The sequence below is a fragment of the Mauremys reevesii genome, linkage group 9, assembly GCF_016161935.1.
Source record: "Mauremys reevesii isolate NIE-2019 linkage group 9, ASM1616193v1, whole genome shotgun sequence".
In the NCBI taxonomy this organism is placed as follows: Eukaryota; Metazoa; Chordata; order Testudines; family Geoemydidae; genus Mauremys; species Mauremys reevesii.
This window is the reverse complement of record NC_052631.1, coordinates 2,041,895-2,060,279: the sequence shown is the minus strand read 5'-3', so window position 1 is coordinate 2,060,279 and position 18,385 is coordinate 2,041,895. Positions and strand designations below refer to the sequence as shown.

General features: G+C 50.9%; 2 protein-coding genes across 3 annotated transcripts in view; one reads left to right on the top strand and one right to left on the bottom strand.

The window, feature by feature from the left end:
* Positions 1-334: 334 nt before the first annotated feature.
* Positions 335-9,418, top strand: PLAAT1 (phospholipase A and acyltransferase 1). Of its 2 annotated transcripts, XM_039488945.1 has the most exons (5): positions 1,208-1,274; positions 2,067-2,162; positions 2,562-2,700; positions 6,202-6,470; positions 7,751-9,418. In XM_039488945.1, exons 3-5 carry the CDS (start codon positions 2,562-2,564, stop codon positions 7,850-7,852), a joined length of 510 nt encoding a protein of 169 aa, XP_039344879.1. In that variant the 5' UTR covers positions 1,208-1,274; positions 2,067-2,162; the 3' UTR covers positions 7,853-9,418. The 2 variants fall into 2 exon arrangements, with proteins under 2 accessions (XP_039344878.1, XP_039344879.1); XM_039488944.1 differs by lacking the exons at positions 1,208-1,274; positions 2,067-2,162 and adding an exon at positions 335-461.
* Positions 9,419-10,482: 1,064 nt separating this feature from the next.
* Positions 10,483-18,385, bottom strand: part of ATP13A5 (ATPase 13A5) — a 48,763-nt gene continuing 40,860 nt past the window's right edge. Inside the window, exons 28-31 of the mRNA XM_039489156.1 lie at positions 17,876-18,066; positions 16,189-16,277; positions 14,195-14,275; positions 10,483-11,055 (exon numbers count right to left, since the gene is read on the bottom strand). Of these exons, the coding sequence (XP_039345090.1) occupies positions 10,855-11,055; positions 14,195-14,275; positions 16,189-16,277; positions 17,876-18,066 (562 nt within the window). The 3' untranslated portion in view covers positions 10,483-10,854. The remainder of the gene's footprint in view (positions 11,056-14,194; positions 14,276-16,188; positions 16,278-17,875; positions 18,067-18,385) is intronic.

Genomic DNA, 18,385 nt, shown 5'->3' with positions numbered 1-18,385 from the left:
TTTGCACATGCCCAGAGCCACCTAAGCCTGGATTTCCTCAGCCGTTCTGTAGTTGGTGCCATCTTCCCACTTCCCCTGATTTGTTCATTCTGAACATGGTCCATCTGTGTAGCTCCAGGCATCCATCCCAACACTTGCATTTCCGCTCTCTCCAAGATCTGCCCCTGGTTCTTCCCCAATGCCCAGCATTCGGAGCCAGGCACGAGTGCAGGCCTAATTACCGTCCTCTAGGGCGTACGTTTCAGTTTCAGAGGCATTCTCCTACCGCTGCTCACACTGCTCACTTCTCTCCATTTAGTCCATTGTAACTGATTTATTTCCAACCCCAGATCCACCGGGCTTCAGTGGAAATCCTCATCTCTCTGTGTCTGAGTTTCTCCATCTGTGAAATGGGGATAAATAACATTGACCTGCTTTGTAAAGTGCTTTGAGATCCACAGATGAACAGTGCTAGATAGGCGGTAGGTGTTGTTATTCTCTTCGTCCTGCTCGCAATCTCACCAACCCCAGATAATAACCCGATGTGCCTGGTCCCCCACAATCTTGAAATTGGCTTAAGAATCATGATAGGTTAAAAGTAAAATAATTTTAAGGTCTTTTTATTTGCCTTCTGAGTTTGGAGTGTGTAAGGGTCACATTTTCCAGCTTTTCTCTGCAATCTTGAGGGCTAAAACATACTTTTCTGTTTAAATAAAACCAGAGATTCTCCTGGAGGGACTCTAGCAGGTTTGCAGTTTTTCAACACAACTTTCTTTTGTGGGAAAATGCGGATTTGTCCAAACTGAAACTTTTCACGGCAATGTATTGGTTTCAAGGACACGTTCCTCGGTTCCAGGGTGGAATTGAGAGTGACCCAATAGCTCGTTGTCCAGGGCACTTGCCTAGGGTGGGGGAGACCCCAGCTGGGTGCCCTGACTGCCTGGCTATAGCTATGGTGGGGCAGGCTCTCTCAGTACCTCCTGATGAAGCCAGTCCACTGTGGATAAATTAAATATTCCCTGGGCCAAGGCGGGAGGAAGAAATAACTCTCTAGCCCAGTAGTTGGGGGCCATTAGAAGGTGCCTGTGACCTCCCAGAGTTTCCCATGTGAGAGGAGGGAGAATCTGGCCTGCAGCCACTTAGTGGTGGAAGCTGCTCGTGGGGGAATGCTGCATCGCTGCCCATGTGCAGAATTCATGTCCCCCACAGATTTCTTTGCTTCCCCACAGAAAAGTGACTTCTGATAGGGAAGCCCGCAAGAGCGGTCATGCGCCTCTCCCCGGCAGCGCAGGCAGGTTGGTTTGGGTGCCCGGAACAGCTGGTAGAGACATAAATCACTGCTGGGATGGGATGGGGGTGGGGGGCTGTGCAGTCGTGAGTGAGAAAGAGAGACGCTCTGGCCCGCTTGCTCACTATTGTGGCACACTCAGCGTGGAGAGCCAGGGCTCTGGGGTGTGTCTGAGGAGGTGGGTGTGGGGCAGAGCAGAATGTAGCAGTCTGCCTGCTTAGTGAATTGTTCCCATTGTCTTTGTGAATTCCCCCAAGAGTATAAAACAGGTGTAAAAGTTTTAAGGCTCCTTCACACTGTCAGAGTGGTGCTTACGGTGCTTTAGTGATTAGAACTGGTCTAAATTTTTGGACTGAAAAAAATTCCTATCAAAATGTGCTCCATGACCTGTTCGGTGCTGACCTTTCTGGAGATGGTCAGTAGCCAGTATAAATTGTGAGTTTGATTCCCCAGCCCTCACTTGCTCTTCAGTTGCCTGTGATGTAACACTGAGCATATGGCTGCATATATTTGTTGCCTAATAACTAGAAATAAAGGGTCAAACCTAGCGACATTACTATTAGACAAAGGAAGTTTGGGGATTTCCTCCAATGCGTCCCACTCCCATTCTCCATCCATTGTATGGTAGTTTAAATAAATTACCAAAATAATTGAAACTGGCATGATTATATTGCATTACTTTGACAAATAAAATATGCAGAATTTTGCAGAATTTTAAAATATTGTGCGCAGAATTTTTAATTTTTTTAGTGCAGAATTTTTATTTTTTTGGCACAGAATTTTTTATTTTTTGGTGCAGCATTCCCCCAGGAGTATAGAAGCTTGAGATGGAAAAGGCCCCGGATGGCATCTCCTCTAGCCCATCCCCTGCTGCAGTGACTTCTCCCCCCAGCAGGTGAATAGTGCCTTGTCCAATTCAAATTGTCCCAGGTGGTGAGGGGAGAGATTGCCCTGGCAATGGCCCCCAGCAGGGTTTGTGTCCCAGACCAAAGCACCGAGCTCATTGCCACCAGAGCTAAAGGAACAGCTGTATGAGCTGGTAGCAGTAGCAGGCTGTTTCCCTCCAGCCACTGGCGGGAACAAAGTCGCATGCTTTGTAAGTATGTTGCACCTTGTCAGGAATTTATACTAACTCTCAGTCTAAATGTTCTGTTCCTCCACCGTCTCCTGGTCTTTTCCTGGTACCTGCCTAAGTGGTTCCCGGTCCACACTCCAGACCCCTCCTGCATTGTGGTGTTGAGCGGAACAGGGAGGGACACGTTCAGGGTTGGCATCTCTGTCTGTCCCATTGCAGATGGCGGCTAATGACAGCTTCAGTCTGGCGTATCCGGGCAGCCCCCAGCCCGGGGACCTGATCGAGATTTTCCGGCCGGCGTATCAGCACTGGGCTCTGTATCTGGGGGATGGGTACATCGTCAATGTGGCGCCTGTCGGTAAGAGCTGCCCCACGTTGATTCATTGGGGGGAGGAGCCGTTTCCCGCCCAGGCGGAGCGGCTGCGCACACGCGGGGTGAACGCCGCGGCTCTCAGATAAAAGGCAGCAGGGCGTGTGCGCTGTGGCAGTCCTGGGCTGGCCCGTCCCTCGGAAAGGGCTGGGAATTGGGAATAGCGGGCAGCATTGGGTGTCTCATGCAGGACTGATATACAGGTGGGACTCAGGGCAGGAAGTGGGGGCCAGTGGCTGGTGTAGTGGATGTTCCTAGCTCTGCTACTGGCTGCTGGGTGACAGGCACATCGCTTAACGTCACCGCTTTAAAACATTAACGCTTCCTGGGGAGTGGGGACTCCAGTGACATTCACCATGGGGCCCTGAGATGCTGGGTGAATGGCCACGCCCCAGGCTGTGAACGGGGCTGGGTCAGTGAGGTCTGGGAGGTGGGAGTGGCCGAACTGGGACTCACTGCCCTACAGGGGCTGTCCCATGGTAGGGGTACAGCAGAGCCGCCCTGTGGGAGCCGCCCTGTGGGTGCCTCAGGATGCTCTCAGCAGCAGGGGCATGGCAGGGGTCCCAGTACCCCTTGAGAGGGTCTCTCCAGTGCCAAGGGACCACGTCTCCAGTGCTTAATTTGTAATGAAAGAGGTACCAGGGCTCAAGCCATTTTTTTATTCAGAACTAAGGCTGTGAGTCTTTCACGGAGGTCACAGATTCCGTGACTTTCCGGGACCTCCATGACTTCTGCAGCAGCCGGTGTGGTGGCCCCGGGGCCAGCTGCACCTCCCGCTGCTTGGGCGGCCACAGCAGCAGCAGCGGGGCCCAGGCCACGCACCCCTCCCAAGCAGGGCCAGATTAACCCCAGGCTAATAATGCCGTGGCCTTAGGCCCTACTCTCGGCCCTTCATTCCATACTGAATGGTAGCGGGGCCATCGGAAATGTTCTGTCTCTTTGCTTTGCACAAATTAATCCATGAAGATTGTGAATTCAGTGGCTGGTGGTTGTGATTGTGTCTTTGCGGGCTAAGTAAGTGTTTGTGGGCCCAAGCCATATTGAACTTTGTACACAGCAGGCCTACACTGGCAATAGAAACCCTGTCGAGGAAAGGAGGATGGCAGAAATTGAAGGAGGCCGAAGAAAGACAGCAAAGACAAGATGCAGTGCTGGAAGGAACTCCTTCTCTCCTAACGTTTTCTCCTCCTGCTAAGTCTGGTGGTGAGGAAGTCCAGGCGAATACCTGCCAAAGTGGATCTGCTGCACCTGCGCCTGATGAAAAGGAGCAGCCTCCTGTGACTTCTCTAGCTTCACTCTCGCCCTACTCTTCTGCAGACTCCTAGTGACAGTAATACAAACATATCCTTCTCCAGCGACCCAGGCGAGTGGGACATGACTTCTCAAGAGTTCATGGCACATTGGACTGAGAAGGGCTCACAGAAATGTCAGGATCTAGCTGCTGACTTTTCATTGACAAAGCCAGAGTAAACCAATCAGAATCGTTATCTGACCAAATCAATGTCTGAATATGTGAAGCCTAACAAATGGATTGGCAAGCGAGAATGGCTCATCTTTTCGCCTTCTAAGAAGAAAGTGAACTTTTTTTATTGCCACCTGTTTTCTGATACCCAAAAGTGGGGAATGTTCTGCAAAGGCTTCAGTGATTGGAAGCATACGTTACTCATCATGCAGTGAGTGAGCAGCATACATTGTCCGTTAGCAGCTACCACGCCCCGAAGAAAGTTAGTGGCAGAATTGATACCCAACTGGAAAACCAGATTTTGGAAGAACGTTCTCAGACATGTAGTTGAAACCATAGTTGTTCTTGCTGAGCGTGGTCTGCCATTCCGTGGCTCAGATTGAAACACAATGGCGATTACCTTGGTGTTCTAGAGCTAATCGCTAAGTTCGACCCTTTCTTGAGCTCAGCACATCAGTGAACACACAAATCGTGTTGAAGGCCGTACATCATAGCTATCAAAGACTATTTGTGATGAATTCGTTGCACTGCTGGCAAAGACGATGCTCTCAGCCATTGTAGTGAGATCAAAGATGTGGGATTGTTTTTTCAGTGTCTGTCGACATGTGACAGGTTTGAGCCCTTTGGGGTGTCACCGGATGTGCTGGGGTGCCACTGAGTCAGGCTGTTCTGCCTGCCTGGGTCCCCTTTACCTGGCCTGGCTGGGCCAGGCTCCCCAGCCTCTTCCAGCCAAGCACACAGGCAGGGCCATGCCCAGCTGCACAGAGACAGGGACCCGCTCTGGGAAGATTCAGCCTTCGGGGCTCCCCCAGCACTCTGGTGCCCACTCCCTTTAAGGGGGACAGACCCAAAGGTTTTATGAAATTCGCCCCCTTCCTCAATGTGGAGGGAGATACGCACACCTTCTTCTCTCCTCCCCCCCCCGCCCCCGCAGTTAGAAATTACGTAAACGGGGTTATATCATAAACAAGAAATAAGTTTATTAGCTGCAAAAGGTGAATTTTATGTGACTACAAGAGAGAACAGATCAAAGCAGATTACTGACCAGATAAAGCAAAATTCGCAAGCCAAGCTCAATATACTTAAGAAACAGGTGACACAATGTAAATTCTCACCCTAAATGTTATTTTAGGCAGGTTGTAAATTTTCTGTGGTTCGGAGTTCCCGTTCTGTTCCTTTTCAGACCGGACCCCGTGTCAGTCTGGACTCCCCCCAGCCTTCCCTTCAGGTGGCCTTAGGGGTCTTTCTTCTTGGGCAGACAGGCCATGGAGAGGAGACGTCCTGTTTGCCTTCTCCCCCACCCTTCAATAGGATTGACATAAGGCAGGAATCCTTTGTTTCCCAAACGTGACCCTCCTCCCCCTTCCAGTGGAAAGTTACAGGAAGGCCCAGGTAATGTTTAGGATCAGGTGACAAGACCACTTGACTCTGTAGGATCACGGCATCCGTGAGTCAGGGGCAGTGTGGAGCGTCCCCAGGAAGGCCAAGCTTTTCACAGTCCATTGTCCTCGCTGATGGGTCGTCTGCCCTGTCTGGTTTTCCCATTGTTGTACCTGAAGTGTACAGGCCGGGAAGTTTTGTTTATTGCCCATGACCTGTCCATGACTTTTACTAAAAATACCCGTGACGAAATCGTAGCCTTACTCATAACTGATGTGCCGGGGTTCTGAGCTGCCGAGCCAGCGGTGCGGGGCTCAGCCCTGCGTCTGTCCCGTTCCCGGCGGTGGCTCATGCAGTCCTTGTGCTCCGGTGAGAGGAACACTAGGACTGTCCTGCACAGTGTATGGGGGCCTGTCATTGTCGCTCAGCTCGGAGAAGGACTGGGTACCAGCTGGATGTGAGGGGCCAGATTCTGGTCTCAATGGGCCGCCCCGCAGGGCAGCCACCCCAGGGGTGGGCTCTGGGTTCCCGCCCTTGACCCAGTGGAACTACCCGTGGTGCTGTGAGCCGAGCGTGGCCAGGGGGACGGCTGGTGCTGTGGCCATCCCGTGCCCCAGCCGGCTCAGCCTTGTCTCTGCCTTTCCCAGAGGAAGGTGCCGCGTCGTCGCTGGTGAGTGCCAAGTCTGTGTTCAGCAGGAAGGCCCTGGTGAAGATGCAGCTCCTGAAGGACGTGGTGGGGAGCGACACGTACAGAATCAGCAACAAGTATGACGACGTCTACGCCCCACTGCCCGTGGAGGAGATCATCCGGCGCTCGGAGTTCCTCATCGGCCAGGAGGTGTCCTACGACCTCCTCGGCAACAACTGCGAGCACTTTGTGACCCTGCTGCGCTACGGGGAGGGGGTCTCCGAGCAGGTAGGGGTGCCGTGGGCGTGCGGCTGCGTTGCGTATGGGGTGGGCAGGCTGGGGTCTGACTGCACGGGGCGCTCTCCTCCGCTCTCCTCCCGGGTATCCCGCAGGATCAGCAGCGTGTCCACATGGCACCAGCTTGGCCAGCCCTGCAGCAAGCTCTGTGCAAAGAGGCCACCACCTGGGGCGTTTCTCACCCAGTTTGCAGCAAGGTCCTCCCTCTGGGGGGAAGGGCGGGTGGGGTAGGGTGCCGCACACGCTGCAAACTCCCTGGGGACAGCAAAGCACCAGTGCAGAGCTGGCTTTGGCCTGCTCCTCTGCCTCGATTGCAGGACTCCCCCCGGCAGCACAGCTTGCTAAGGAGTCTCACTTTGTCTGGCTGAACCCCCGTTTGCATATTGCCCCTATCATTGGGGGGAGAAGCCACAGCGAGTGAGGCTCTACTCTGCTCAAAGCTGCATTATCTCAGGGGGAGCAGCTGCTCCCCAGCTGCAATCCCAGCATGCCCTGGTCCAGCAGCATATCGGCGGGGGGGGGGTGGTGGCTTCCACACTTTCCCAAAGGGGGAGAGGTTTTCTCAGTGTGGAGCTCATGCAGAATCTGGTCCATTCTCCCTGGTGCAGACGCACCCGCGTGGACTTGCGCGAGTTTTGTTAACAAGAACAAACCTGGTATATGGAAGTCCCAGCAATTTAAAACTGTTGTGGTGACTCCTGGGTGTGTTTTGTTGCGGGAGGTTTAAACCCTGGGACCTGCTGTCGAGCTGTGCAGAGAAACCCCTGCGCTCTCAACTGAAAACGTGCTTCTTAGACCCGTCCTGCCTCTGGCCACAAGGCGAGCGATATGCTGCCTGCCCACGGCCCCCACTGACTTCGGTGGGCTGTGGATCAGGCCCAGGACTAGAGGCTGGGGACCAGATTCTGACAGCCATGAAGTCAGTGGAATTCACTCCAGATTCACAGCGGCATAACTGAGAGCAGCGTTTGACCCCATGTACTGTATGTGGACTGAGTGCAGAGCAGACATTGCTCTGCTCCAAGGTGTGTGACCTGCTGGGCATGAAGCCAGTTTGGGGCCTGATTCTGATCTCACACTTGTATAATTCAGGAGTAGCTACTTCAAAGTCCCTGAATTCCACAGGCGGGAAGCCAGAGTGCTGTGAGATCAGCATTCAGCCTGCTCTGTTCTGTCTAGTGCGTGCACCTCTTGTGTTCATGAGAGATTGTTCAAGTGTGAAAAACCCAACGTTCGTGATGTCGTCAGGCTGTTTTGTTTTTCCTTTGCAGGCCAACAGAGCAATCAGTGCCATTGGGTTTGTAACAGCTGCTGCTGGAGCTGTCTCATTGTTGGGCTTTTTCCAGAACAGATCCAGGGAGCGGCATTATTAACCATGTACCATGAGAAACTTACAGCATGTGATGGTTGGATTCCAGATTGGAATGGAACTAGCGCAATCCATGGATAAAGCTACAATAGACACTTGTTGCCAAGGACGTCACTGTTGCCAAGGTCACTATGCTCGTTTTTGTCATAGCAACTTGTATTCAGTTGCAGATGATGATTTTCTTGCTAACCTCAGGGGACTCCCTGGCAAATTCTTCATCCTCACTGGTGCTGTTTTGCTGGTGACTGGGCCTGAGCCAACAGAAGAACTTTATGCACAATTGCTGCTGACAGTTTTTATAGACTCGGCTTGCTGGGGTTTTTCAGTGAATAATTTATATTTTTTTACCAGTTTGGAGAAACGTTTTTATGTGTTTTGAAAAAGAATATTCATGAAACTTACAAATATTCTGAGGGGCCTTTTCCCCATCCCACGACCGGTGGGTTTTACAAGTGGAAGATCGCAACTGCTTAGATCTGTGGTGTGTGCTGTGTGGTGTGGTACTGTGCACAGGGGCGTACTCTGCGCCTGCGAGGCTGGAACGCACAGCTGCTCTCCAGGTCACAGGAGATGGGACGCAGGAGCAGGTCCCTTCTCTTGAAAGGGAGAGAAGGGTCCCTTCTTATTTTTAAATGGGTGTTTTGTCTTGGATGTGATGCTCTTTTGCTTTAAGAAATAGACCTTTTTCCCACCGGTGAAATGATTCCTGCGTGCCGTTCCTCTGGACCGGTCTGGTTCACGCTCAGACCACCACAGGGAGGCAGAACCAAGAACGCGACCGCAGCATTTTCTGGCTACTCTGTGCTCCTGTCCAGCACCCAGTGTTTTTTCTGGACTGCCTGTGCTCAGACAGGCTGCTATAGCTGGGAACTGCTAGCACTGAACCCTACCTCTCCTGGTTTCTTAATGAGCCCCGGGGCTTGGACCTGCCCTGAGCCAAGATGGGGAAAATAACTCTAAATCCTGCAAAACCAGTCCTTGGTCTGGAGCTGTTCACCCCCCAGAGCCTCAGCCAGAAACTGAGCTTGAGCCCGTGTTTAAATTCAGTTCTTGGTCTTCTCCTCCTGCTGGTTGGAGGGTAGATCCAGCGCTCCGGAAGTGGTGTGGGGAGTGTGCCAAAGAAAGCAAGTTGCGTGTATTGCAGATTCTGTTAGCATCGGTTCACCTGCCAGTCCCATGTGGGTGACACCTGGGTTTTTTGTAATGAATCTGGTTTTGTGCTTGAGTGATTTAGTAGCGTTCTCACTGGCTTGCAGCTAGTGTAACTGGCCCACAGGTCTGGCCCTGTTCTTTGAAGCCTGAAAACAAGATACTACGGTGCTGGCTCTCACGCTGTGCCACTCCACTGACTGCAGTCAGGCACAGGCCAACCCACCGTCTGGCTCAGGGTATTTACTGCAAAGTCTTGTCTGCCGTTGAACACGTCCCTACTTGAATCAGAGCTTTTTTATTGTCGGCTGTTTCCGTGTTTGTGGGACTGAATCTGATGTTCAGTTGTATATTGTCGTGCACTGTTGTCTAGTGTTTCCCTTTCTTCTTAAACTAAATTGGATATTAAATACAGCAAAAAACAAACACACACCTTCTTCCTATTATAATAAATCTGAAAATAAATCTAAGCACGTGTTGTGGAGCCAAGGGCCGTTTCTTGGCAGATGTTATTGGACAGGTAAGCACCTGGTGAGTAAAGGAGCTGCATTTACCAAGGTCTGTAGGCGCTCAGCCTCTCCTGCATGTAGGATGTCTGAGCCCTGAGCAGCCCGTTTCAACTTTCACCACCAGGGAGTTGTGTGTGAAAACGAAGGGGACCAGACGTGCCCTAATTTACCTCATTTAATCCCCTGAACCAAGTGGAGTGACGTGATTGTTACATGAGGGTTGAATTTGGCTCAGTGTGTATATATGGTTCACTCACATGAGGCTGAGCCAGGAAATATCAGACTCTGAACAGCAAAGTAGCAGGTGTTTTCTCTCTTGTTCTGCCTGCAAATTCCCATTGCGATGGATACGTTTTTGTGGTTAGAGCGAGAGGAAATGTATGACCTAAACTTGATCTTCCCTAGCCAGGCCTAAGCCTTATAAACGAAATGTAGCCTCACTCCACACTGAAGTCACTGTTGAAAAGTGGTGAGGGATGTGAATGGAAAATGTGTCTCAATGTTCCTTAGTATAACTCGAACTGGGCTTGCTTTGCCCACCCCCAGCCCGGTCCCCAGGAGATTTTCAGTGTGTTAGGCCTTCCTCCACTGCATTACAGTAGGGCACTCCTCACTGGTCCCATTTCTGCAGCCAGCGCCTGGGCAAGAACTGGAAGATGGGGCTCTGTATGGGGATGACGTGGGGATAACATTGGGCTTTGTGGGGATAACGTACATTCCCTGTCACATCTTTAGCTCCTTCAGGCAGGGAAGAAATTTGCTTTCTGGACAACGTCTTTGCCGTTTGGGCTTTAGGTTTCCATGTTGTGCTGCATTTTGCAAATTTACATACACGTCTTTCCCCGTGCCCAGAGAAGTCCCCCGGTCCCAATACACCACCTGAATTCATGAAGTGCTCTGCAGGGATCAAAGAAACACGCCCCCCAAACCTGCAGCTTGAAATTCTCCCAAAGAACTTCAAAAGCAAAACCACAGGAAAAATCGACTCACTTTATTTATTTTTAGTTGTAGTTTGGCAGCTTACACGAGAGTCTTAGGACGCTACATTGACTAGCCTGGCAGCAACAGAGGAGAATCAGATGCTCATTGTTTTACAGGGAGTTTGCAAAACTCTAATCTTCTTTAGCGTACTTGTAACTGGACAGAAAAAGTGCTCAAATGGTCAATAAAGCTTCATAGAAAATGGTAATTCTCCATAAAGTGAATCCTGTCAAGGGTACAGCTGCAAGAGACACTGCCTGCATCTCTCACCCAATGTTCACACAACCCCCTCTGAATCTCTTACCTATGAAACAGTGAAAATAGTCTAGGTTCAATATAAACTAGGAAAAGTCGTCCTCTTTGGCTTCTAGTTCTCTTCGTCGTGTTCATAGATTGGGTTGATGTAGATTTCATTCTTGCTGTTTTCTGCAAAGTCTTTTCTCTTCAAAGGAGGCCACGTTGGATCCTTCTCCAGCTTCCTCTGCCACTTCCGATACTGGCTGCGAGACCGGAATCGACAGCATTTCTTAATCAGCAGCCAGAGATGTCTGTTTTGCAGGACGACATCCTGTGAAGTGAAACAGAACTGCTGATACTGGCTCCCTTTACAGCTCTGAAGTGAGTGCCAATCCCCTCCTACTAAAGCAGCGTGGGTCAAATTCTGCCCTCACTCATACACAGGAATATTGCCTAGCCAGGGCCTGAGCCCACACTCATGTGCACGCCAAACTCCTCCAGGCTTCCAGATAGGTGGGGTCAGGCCCTTATTCACCTGTTACATTGGAATTACAAAGCATGCAACTTTCCAGTGCTACATGAATCTCTCTTCCCAGGTTACAAGCAGAATCTCCTGTTACATGCATGCAATGTAGGGATTTCAGTTTAGTTTATCTGAAGGGATAACCAGGGCCTGATCTTCAACCTGGCCGTAACCTTCCTTTTGTGAGGTTTCAGCTTGGCAGGGACAGATAACTGTAGGTGCAATGCTGTGCCTACAAACGTCACTTCCAAGTTGAAGTACCTAATTTGTGAGCTCCCACTCCTACAGTGACAAACCAGACCTGTAGCTGTTTGCAGCTACAGATCGGGGCACAAAGGGGGCAGTTTTTAACAAGTTGGCCCCAAATGTATTGAACCGTTCAGTGGTACAACCTACTGTCCACAAGCACTATTCTCCAGCAGATGATCTAGGACTCACTCGTCTTCTCTGAAAAGGTTCAGTCTCATTGCTTCCAAAGGGAATACATGTGAGAAGGGGCAGTGTAGTCCACACACCTTGGTGTGCAGAAAGTGGCTTTGGTCTATTTAACAGGTTACTTGCATTAGATGTATTTAGGGTACATAGTTTTCAAGGAAGATAATGTTGCAGCTGAAAGGGGAAGAAGAATCATAGAAAATGTTGGGCTGGAAGGGACCTCAAGAGGTCATCGAGCCCAGCCCCCTGCGCTGTGGCAGGACCAAGTAACCTGGACCAGCCCTCACAGGGGTTTGTCCAGCTGGTTCTTAAACACCTCCCGTCCCGTGACGGGGATTGCACGACCTGCCTTGGAAGCCTGTCCCAGAGCTGAACTCCCCGGAGAGTTACAAAGAGTTTCATAATAGTTAACTTACATCTCCCTTGCTGCAGACTAGACTGTTACTGCTTGTCCTGCCTTCAGTGGGCATGGGGAGCAATTGATCCCCATTCTCTTTAGAACAGCCCTTAACAGATTTGAAGACTGTCAGCAGGTCCCCCTCTCAGGGTGTTTTTCTCAGGACTAAACATGCCCAGTTTCTTGAACTTGTCCTCAGAGGTCAGGTTTTCTAAACCTTTTATCATTTTGTTGCTGTGAGGCAAACCCGCAGCCAGACGGGGCTGCTCGCTCAGCTACAATGACTCACCTACCCCAGTCAAGGAGCCGGGAGCACAGGTGTGGACCTGGTGCAGTTCACCCCCCTCTCTGACACCTGACACTTCTGTGGCAAGAGAGAGACCCTGGCGCACATCTACCTCGAGTGCGCCAGGTTGCAGCCCCTTTTCCGGCTCCTCCAGAATCTCCTCCTCAGGTTCCGGTTGCACTTCTCCCCACACCTCCTGAACCCCCATCCATGGCCCCACGAAGCCACGAGGCTCCTCATCAACCTTCTCTTGCTGCTGGCCAAGGTAGCTGTCCACCATGCCAGGAGGAGGAAGCTGGACGGGGAGGTGTTCTGTGACTGGGGGCCCTATTTCTGATCCTCCCTTAGGTCACGTCTCTGGGCAGAGTTCCTCTGGGCCACATCCACTGGCTCCCTGGACACCTTCCAGGAGCAGTGGACGCTGTTCGTGGTTCTCTGCTCGGTGTCCCCCGCTGGATCCCTGCTTTTGACTCTGTGACCCTGACTCCCATCCTGGGGGACATTTGTTGTCTCTGGAATTATTTGAGCTCTGGGTCCAGTGGCTCCTCCCCTTTGGCTGTGGGGGTCGTTTAGATGTGGGCAGGCTTGTGCCCACCCATTACCTCCCCCCCGACACTCAATAGTACAATGACTCACCCCTCCAGCAGAGCCTGCAGTGACTCATCTCTCAGGTGTGCTGCAGCAGCCTATCCCGGGGCAGGGCATGGATCAGATAGCCCCAGGCCCAGGGATTTCACTCTCACCGCCAGAGCTACAAGTCAGTCGGTGCAGCAGCAGCACTCGGCTACGACCTCTCCTGCTGCCTGGGGGTGTTACAGACCCCTGTGCTTATAGCCTGCCCTAGATCCTGACCCGCCCTTGCCCAAGTCTTGTTCCAGCCCTCTTCAGTCTTGTCTGTGCCCTATTCTGACCTTGCTCCAGCCCTGTTCCTAACCGCCCCAGCCTTCCACGTGCCTCCTGACAGCCAGGCCCTTGGACTGACTCCAACCCAGCTCTGACCTTCAGCCCGCCTCCAGATTGTGGCTACAGTCCTGATTTGGCCTGTCTACGGACTCAGCCCGGTTCTGACCCACGGCGCATCCCCGGGTACCAGCATCGGCGCTGCTCTCGGCCTCTCTTGACTCTCAATCCAGCTTTGGCCCTTACTGCTGGCCTCAACCGCCGCTCCAGCCGCCAGGCCTGACCGCCTAGAACCCAGAGCCTGACAGTTGCTCTTCTGTGGACTCGCTCCAATCTGTCCACATCTTCCTTAAGGCATGTGGTGCCCAGAACGGCACACAGGACTTCAGCCGGGGCCTCACCCGTGCTGAGCAGAGCAGGATAATGACCTTCTAGGGCTTCCTGTTCAGAGGCGCCGACTGTCTTCTTTCCGCCCCGCCCCGCCCCCACGCCGCCCCTTCCCCAAGGCCCCACTCTTGCTCCGCCTCTTCCCTCCGCGAGGCCCTGCCCCTGCCCCGCCCTCCCATGAGCGCGCTCCGCTCTTGTTCTGCCTCTTCCTGCCCCCTCCCCCCAGCGCCTCCCGCCTGCTGCCGAACAGCTGATGGGCTGGTGGGTGCTGAGCACCCACTGGTTTTTCCTGTGAGTCTCCAGCCCCAGAGCACCCACGGAGTCGGCGCCTGTGCTCCTATTACTACACCGCAGAATGATCGTAGCCTTTTTTGCAGCTGCATCACATTGTTGGCTCATGTTCATAGACCCACCCCCCAGATCCTCTTCAGCAGTCCTGCCACCTCGCCAGCTAGTCCCCATGTTGTGTTTGAACAGGAAGAACTCGGCACTTCCGCTAGACTTCCTGGTCCTCGGTAAAATGGGTAAATGAAAGCACTCACCTCCACAAAGAACGATACACAAAATGTGACAAACAGCATGATTAAGATGTAAACCCTCCAGATCGTTGGAGTGCAGAGAAGCTGTTGGAAAAGAAACACAAGTCATTTGAATGTGTTTTTAAGATTCTCATGGATTCCTAACAATCTGTAAGACTAACTAGTTGTATTTTTCCTTGGATCAGCACTGAAGTTAAAGAAATCTTAGTGCCATCTTATCTTCTCAGAGATCCCTGAATGGATTAAGTCATGTTAAAACATGGGTCCTGTTTTTTTGCTTTCCTAGGGTGCAGATGACCTAAATGTATCAGAAGCAGCTGCTTGAAATGGGTTTAGTGACAGACAAGTCAGTTATTGCTTCAGCATTTAACATTAATGAAACCCTATTTAAGATCATGACGGGAGCTGCGGGGGAGGATGAAGTGCCCACTGTGTTTGGAAAGGAGTTGTCAGGACCAGTGGCATACCCAGTACTCCCTCCCACCACGGCCACGGCATGCCTTTCAATGAGACTGGGGGAAGTTCCTCCCCAAAGTTCAGGCTGTCCCTGTTTGGGGATAAGGCAGAAAGCAGTGCTCTGCACCATGCACCTGTATGCTAAGGATGAGTGCATTAAACACGGACACCTCTCCACTGAAGTTTCTGCTGTATAGCCACAGAGGCGAGCTAGCCAATGGTAGCATCAGTCCTGAAGGATGGGTGTTAGCAGGGGAGCAGTTAGGACTCCCTGCCCAGGAGTATCCCATGTAGAATACAGGCCTGGTGGTTTCTATCATTTTGCTACCCGGTTGTGAGTACAGCAGTCGGAGCCCTACCCTGCAGTCACTCCATGGGCAAAATGTCCATCTAACAATGTGGAGTTTTTCTATTAGCGCAGGAGCATGGCCAAATCAGTCAATAAATCTCTAATACCATCATATCAATGGATCACATTCTGCATTGCTTGTGCAAGAGTGGGTGCACAACTGGCTGAAGGATTCTGTTCAAAGAATAGTTATCACTGGTTCGCTGTCAAACTGGAAGGGCGTATCTACTGGAGTCCTGCCAGGGTCAATTCTGGGTCTGGCACTAGTCAATATTTTCATTAATGACTTGACTAGTGGAGTGGAGAGAGTGCTTATAAAATTTGTAGAAGGAGGGGTCACAGTACTTTTGAATACAGGATTAGAATTCAAGATGACCTTCACAAATTGGGAGAACTGGTCTGAATTCAACAAGATGAAATTCAATAAAGTCAAGTGCAAAGTACTGCACTCAGGAAGGACTAACTGGCTACGTGATAGTACTGCCGAAAAGGTTCTGGACGTTCTAGTGGATCACAAACTGCATACGAGCCGACCATGTGATGCAGTTGCAAAAAGGCTAATATTCGGAGGGGAGGGGGAAGGGGTGTTAATAGGTGTGTCATATCTAATACATGGAGGCAATTGTCCTGCTCCACTAGTCACTGGCGAGGCCTCAGCTGGAGTATTGTGCCCAGTTCTGGGCACGGCACTTTAGGTAAGATGTGGATTAACTGGAGAGTTCAGAAGAGAGCAAGAGAAATGATAAAAAGTTTTAGAAAACCGGACCTATGAGGAAAGATTAAAAAAACAAGGCACGGTTAGTCTTGAGAAAATAAAACTGGGAGGGGGACCTGATGAGTCTTCAGATCTCTTAGGGGCTGTTATAAAGGATGGTGATTCATTGTCCTCCATGTCCACTGAAGGTAGGAGAAGAAGCAATGGGCTTAATCTGCAGCGGGGAGATTTAGGCTCAATATTAGGGAAAGCTTTCTAACGCCAAGGGCAGTTAAACTCTGGACTAGGCTTCCAAGGGAGGTTGTGAAATCCCTGTCACTGGAGGTTGTTAACAACAGGTTGGGCAAACACTTGGCAGGGCTGGTCTAGATTTACTTGATCCTGCTTCAGAGAAGGGGTCCCCTCTAGCCCTGCATCTCTATGATCCATCAAAATGCAGAGGGGGTGAAAAGGACACGCAACCTCAGTTCCACTTACCAGCATTCCCTTGTATACAGCATTGATGTCAGCAAAGAGGAGGAAAAGGCAAATTCCAAGCTGGGTGAGCAGCAGGACTGAAAATATGTCTGGGGGAACAAGAGCGTTGTGGCACTGTGAAGTGTTTTGGTAACCAGAACAACCCCTGCTACTGGACTGGGTTATTATTTATAAAGGGCTGGCAGCTCCTGAGATGTGTTGCAGAATTGCTATGCAGCACATCTCCTTGTTTAGCAAAACTTCCCAATTCTACCACCAAACAATGGGAGCTGCAGAACTGAAACAAGAATGAGAGACTCCACACCGTTCTGTCACACAAAGTGCACATCAGTGTTACTGCACGGGCGATTTGCCAAATGCAGGCTTTAACTAATGCAACCAGTGTAAACTAAAAGCCACTCTGTGGAGACACAAGCTTCTCACCAGGATAGCATGGTCTCGGACGACAAGTGGTCTTATTCCTGATGTATGCTCTGACCCATATGCACAACCAGTGAGGAGAGTGTGAACTTCATACGTGAACTATGGGAGCATATGATCCTCAGTGGTGTCATGTTACCTGGGTGAAAGTATTCCCTGAAGTAAGGGCCGGATGGCTCAGGGACTTGGAATCAGACACAGAGCCTTACGCTTCCGGGTTGCTAATATGTATCTTGCCCATACCCTCCATGCATGAAAGCTGTTGCCATTCTGCCTATTCATGTGCAAGGAGCTGCTGGTTGCAGAGCAATTCCAAGTGGCCAGGTATCCACATCACAAAAAGGCTGGTACCAAGCATCAGCCTTGGTCATTGCCTTGGTAAAGCAGCCAAGGATGAACGAGCCATAGTGAGCGACACCCTCCAGATCAGGGTGAAGCATGTAGGAGAGGTAAGGAAGCAGGATGCCGGGCTGTCGAGCCAGCGCCTTGCAGGAGCTCTGTGACATCTGCCAAAAGGCAGCTCCCTGTAAGAACAGGTGTGCATGTTTGTCACCAGACATGGCTTGGGAGCTAGAAATCTGGCAGCTACCCCCCGACTGCTGCTCTACAGAATACCTTGGGGCCTACTCCCTTCTAAAGTACACGCTGGAATTAACCCTCCTGTGGCTGAGCAAAGCTTTCCTCTCGCTTCTCTAAGCACACAGCTGCAGGCAGAAGGGAGCTACCTATTAATCAAGAGCTACTAGGAGGTCGTTCAATCACTCTGCAAAACTCAAAGGAAACTGATTTTCGTGCCTCTATCACAGACTTTTCTGCTCCTGTCCCACAGAACGTATGCCGGACAGAGCTGGGTCCCTCAAAGATCACAAGGAGATCATTTTTGTTTATAGAATTTCAGCAAATAAATCTCCCCCTTTTCGTTATCTGTCTTCAAATTTTAACAAACAGTTCTGGCATTAACTGCTGTGTTGCTCTCTAAATGCCCACTTCCCAAACACGGCCAGGTTCTCCTTTCTCGGGTCATGCTGGTATACAAATTAACCTGGAGGAAACAGCCTACACCTGGGGCATGGCTGAGCCTGGCTCCAGCTGGTGAAATGGGAGCTGACTTCCATCAATAACAGCTTGCTGTGCTGGTCACAGGTTCAGGTCCAGATAAATCACAAAAGGAGGAGATAAATCAAGGCATTACTCTTAGCAAACTATGTGTCCCTGTTATTTTAAGAGTAAATACCTGGAAAGGCCATGTTAATGCAGTTATACTTACAGTTAGTATAGACAGGTTTCCTGAATGGCTTTCCCTTGGAAAAGACAAATGCTAGAATTATGCAGTTGATTGTAGTTAGTGGCCATAGAGTGGTGTCTTCATAGCTTAGAACGCTGCTGGGGACGTCCGTGGCATTTGTAGTTCCATTCCTGTTTGGAATGGTCAGGGAGTGGGTTGCTGGAGGACACTCTCTGCAAAAGAACCACCAGTATTTATGAGACACTTGCTTCTACTCACTCAGCTGTGACTGGCTATCATATCTTATCCACCCCGTGTTTCTACAGCGCCCGTCACTGTAATGTCCAGGTGTCACACCCCAGAATAAAAGCTGTGTTAATTCTGTTCAGAAAGGCCTAACCTCCCTGCTCCCCCTGGTTAACACCTCTGCTCTGAGGGCAGAGATGGTAACTGGGGCACAGGAAGGGGAACCTTTCCACTAGCAGCCTCCGCATTCATGGGCAAGTGTTCAACCATCGAAGTACAGAACAGCAGCAGCACTAAAGGGGCCCA

Bases quoted from the DNA above. Each gene is read 5' to 3' on its own strand.
- PLAAT1 (XM_039488944.1), top strand. From the start codon at position 2,562: ATGGCGGCTAATGACAGCTTCAGTCTGGCGTATCCGGGCAGCCCCCAG. The intron at 2,701-6,201 runs GTAAGAGCTGCC...TGCCTTTCCCAG, and splicing joins CGTCAATGTGGCGCCTGTCG to AGGAAGGTGCCGCGTCGTCG. The intron at 6,471-7,750 runs GTAGGGGTGCCG...TTTCCTTTGCAG, and splicing joins GGGAGGGGGTCTCCGAGCAG to GCCAACAGAGCAATCAGTGC.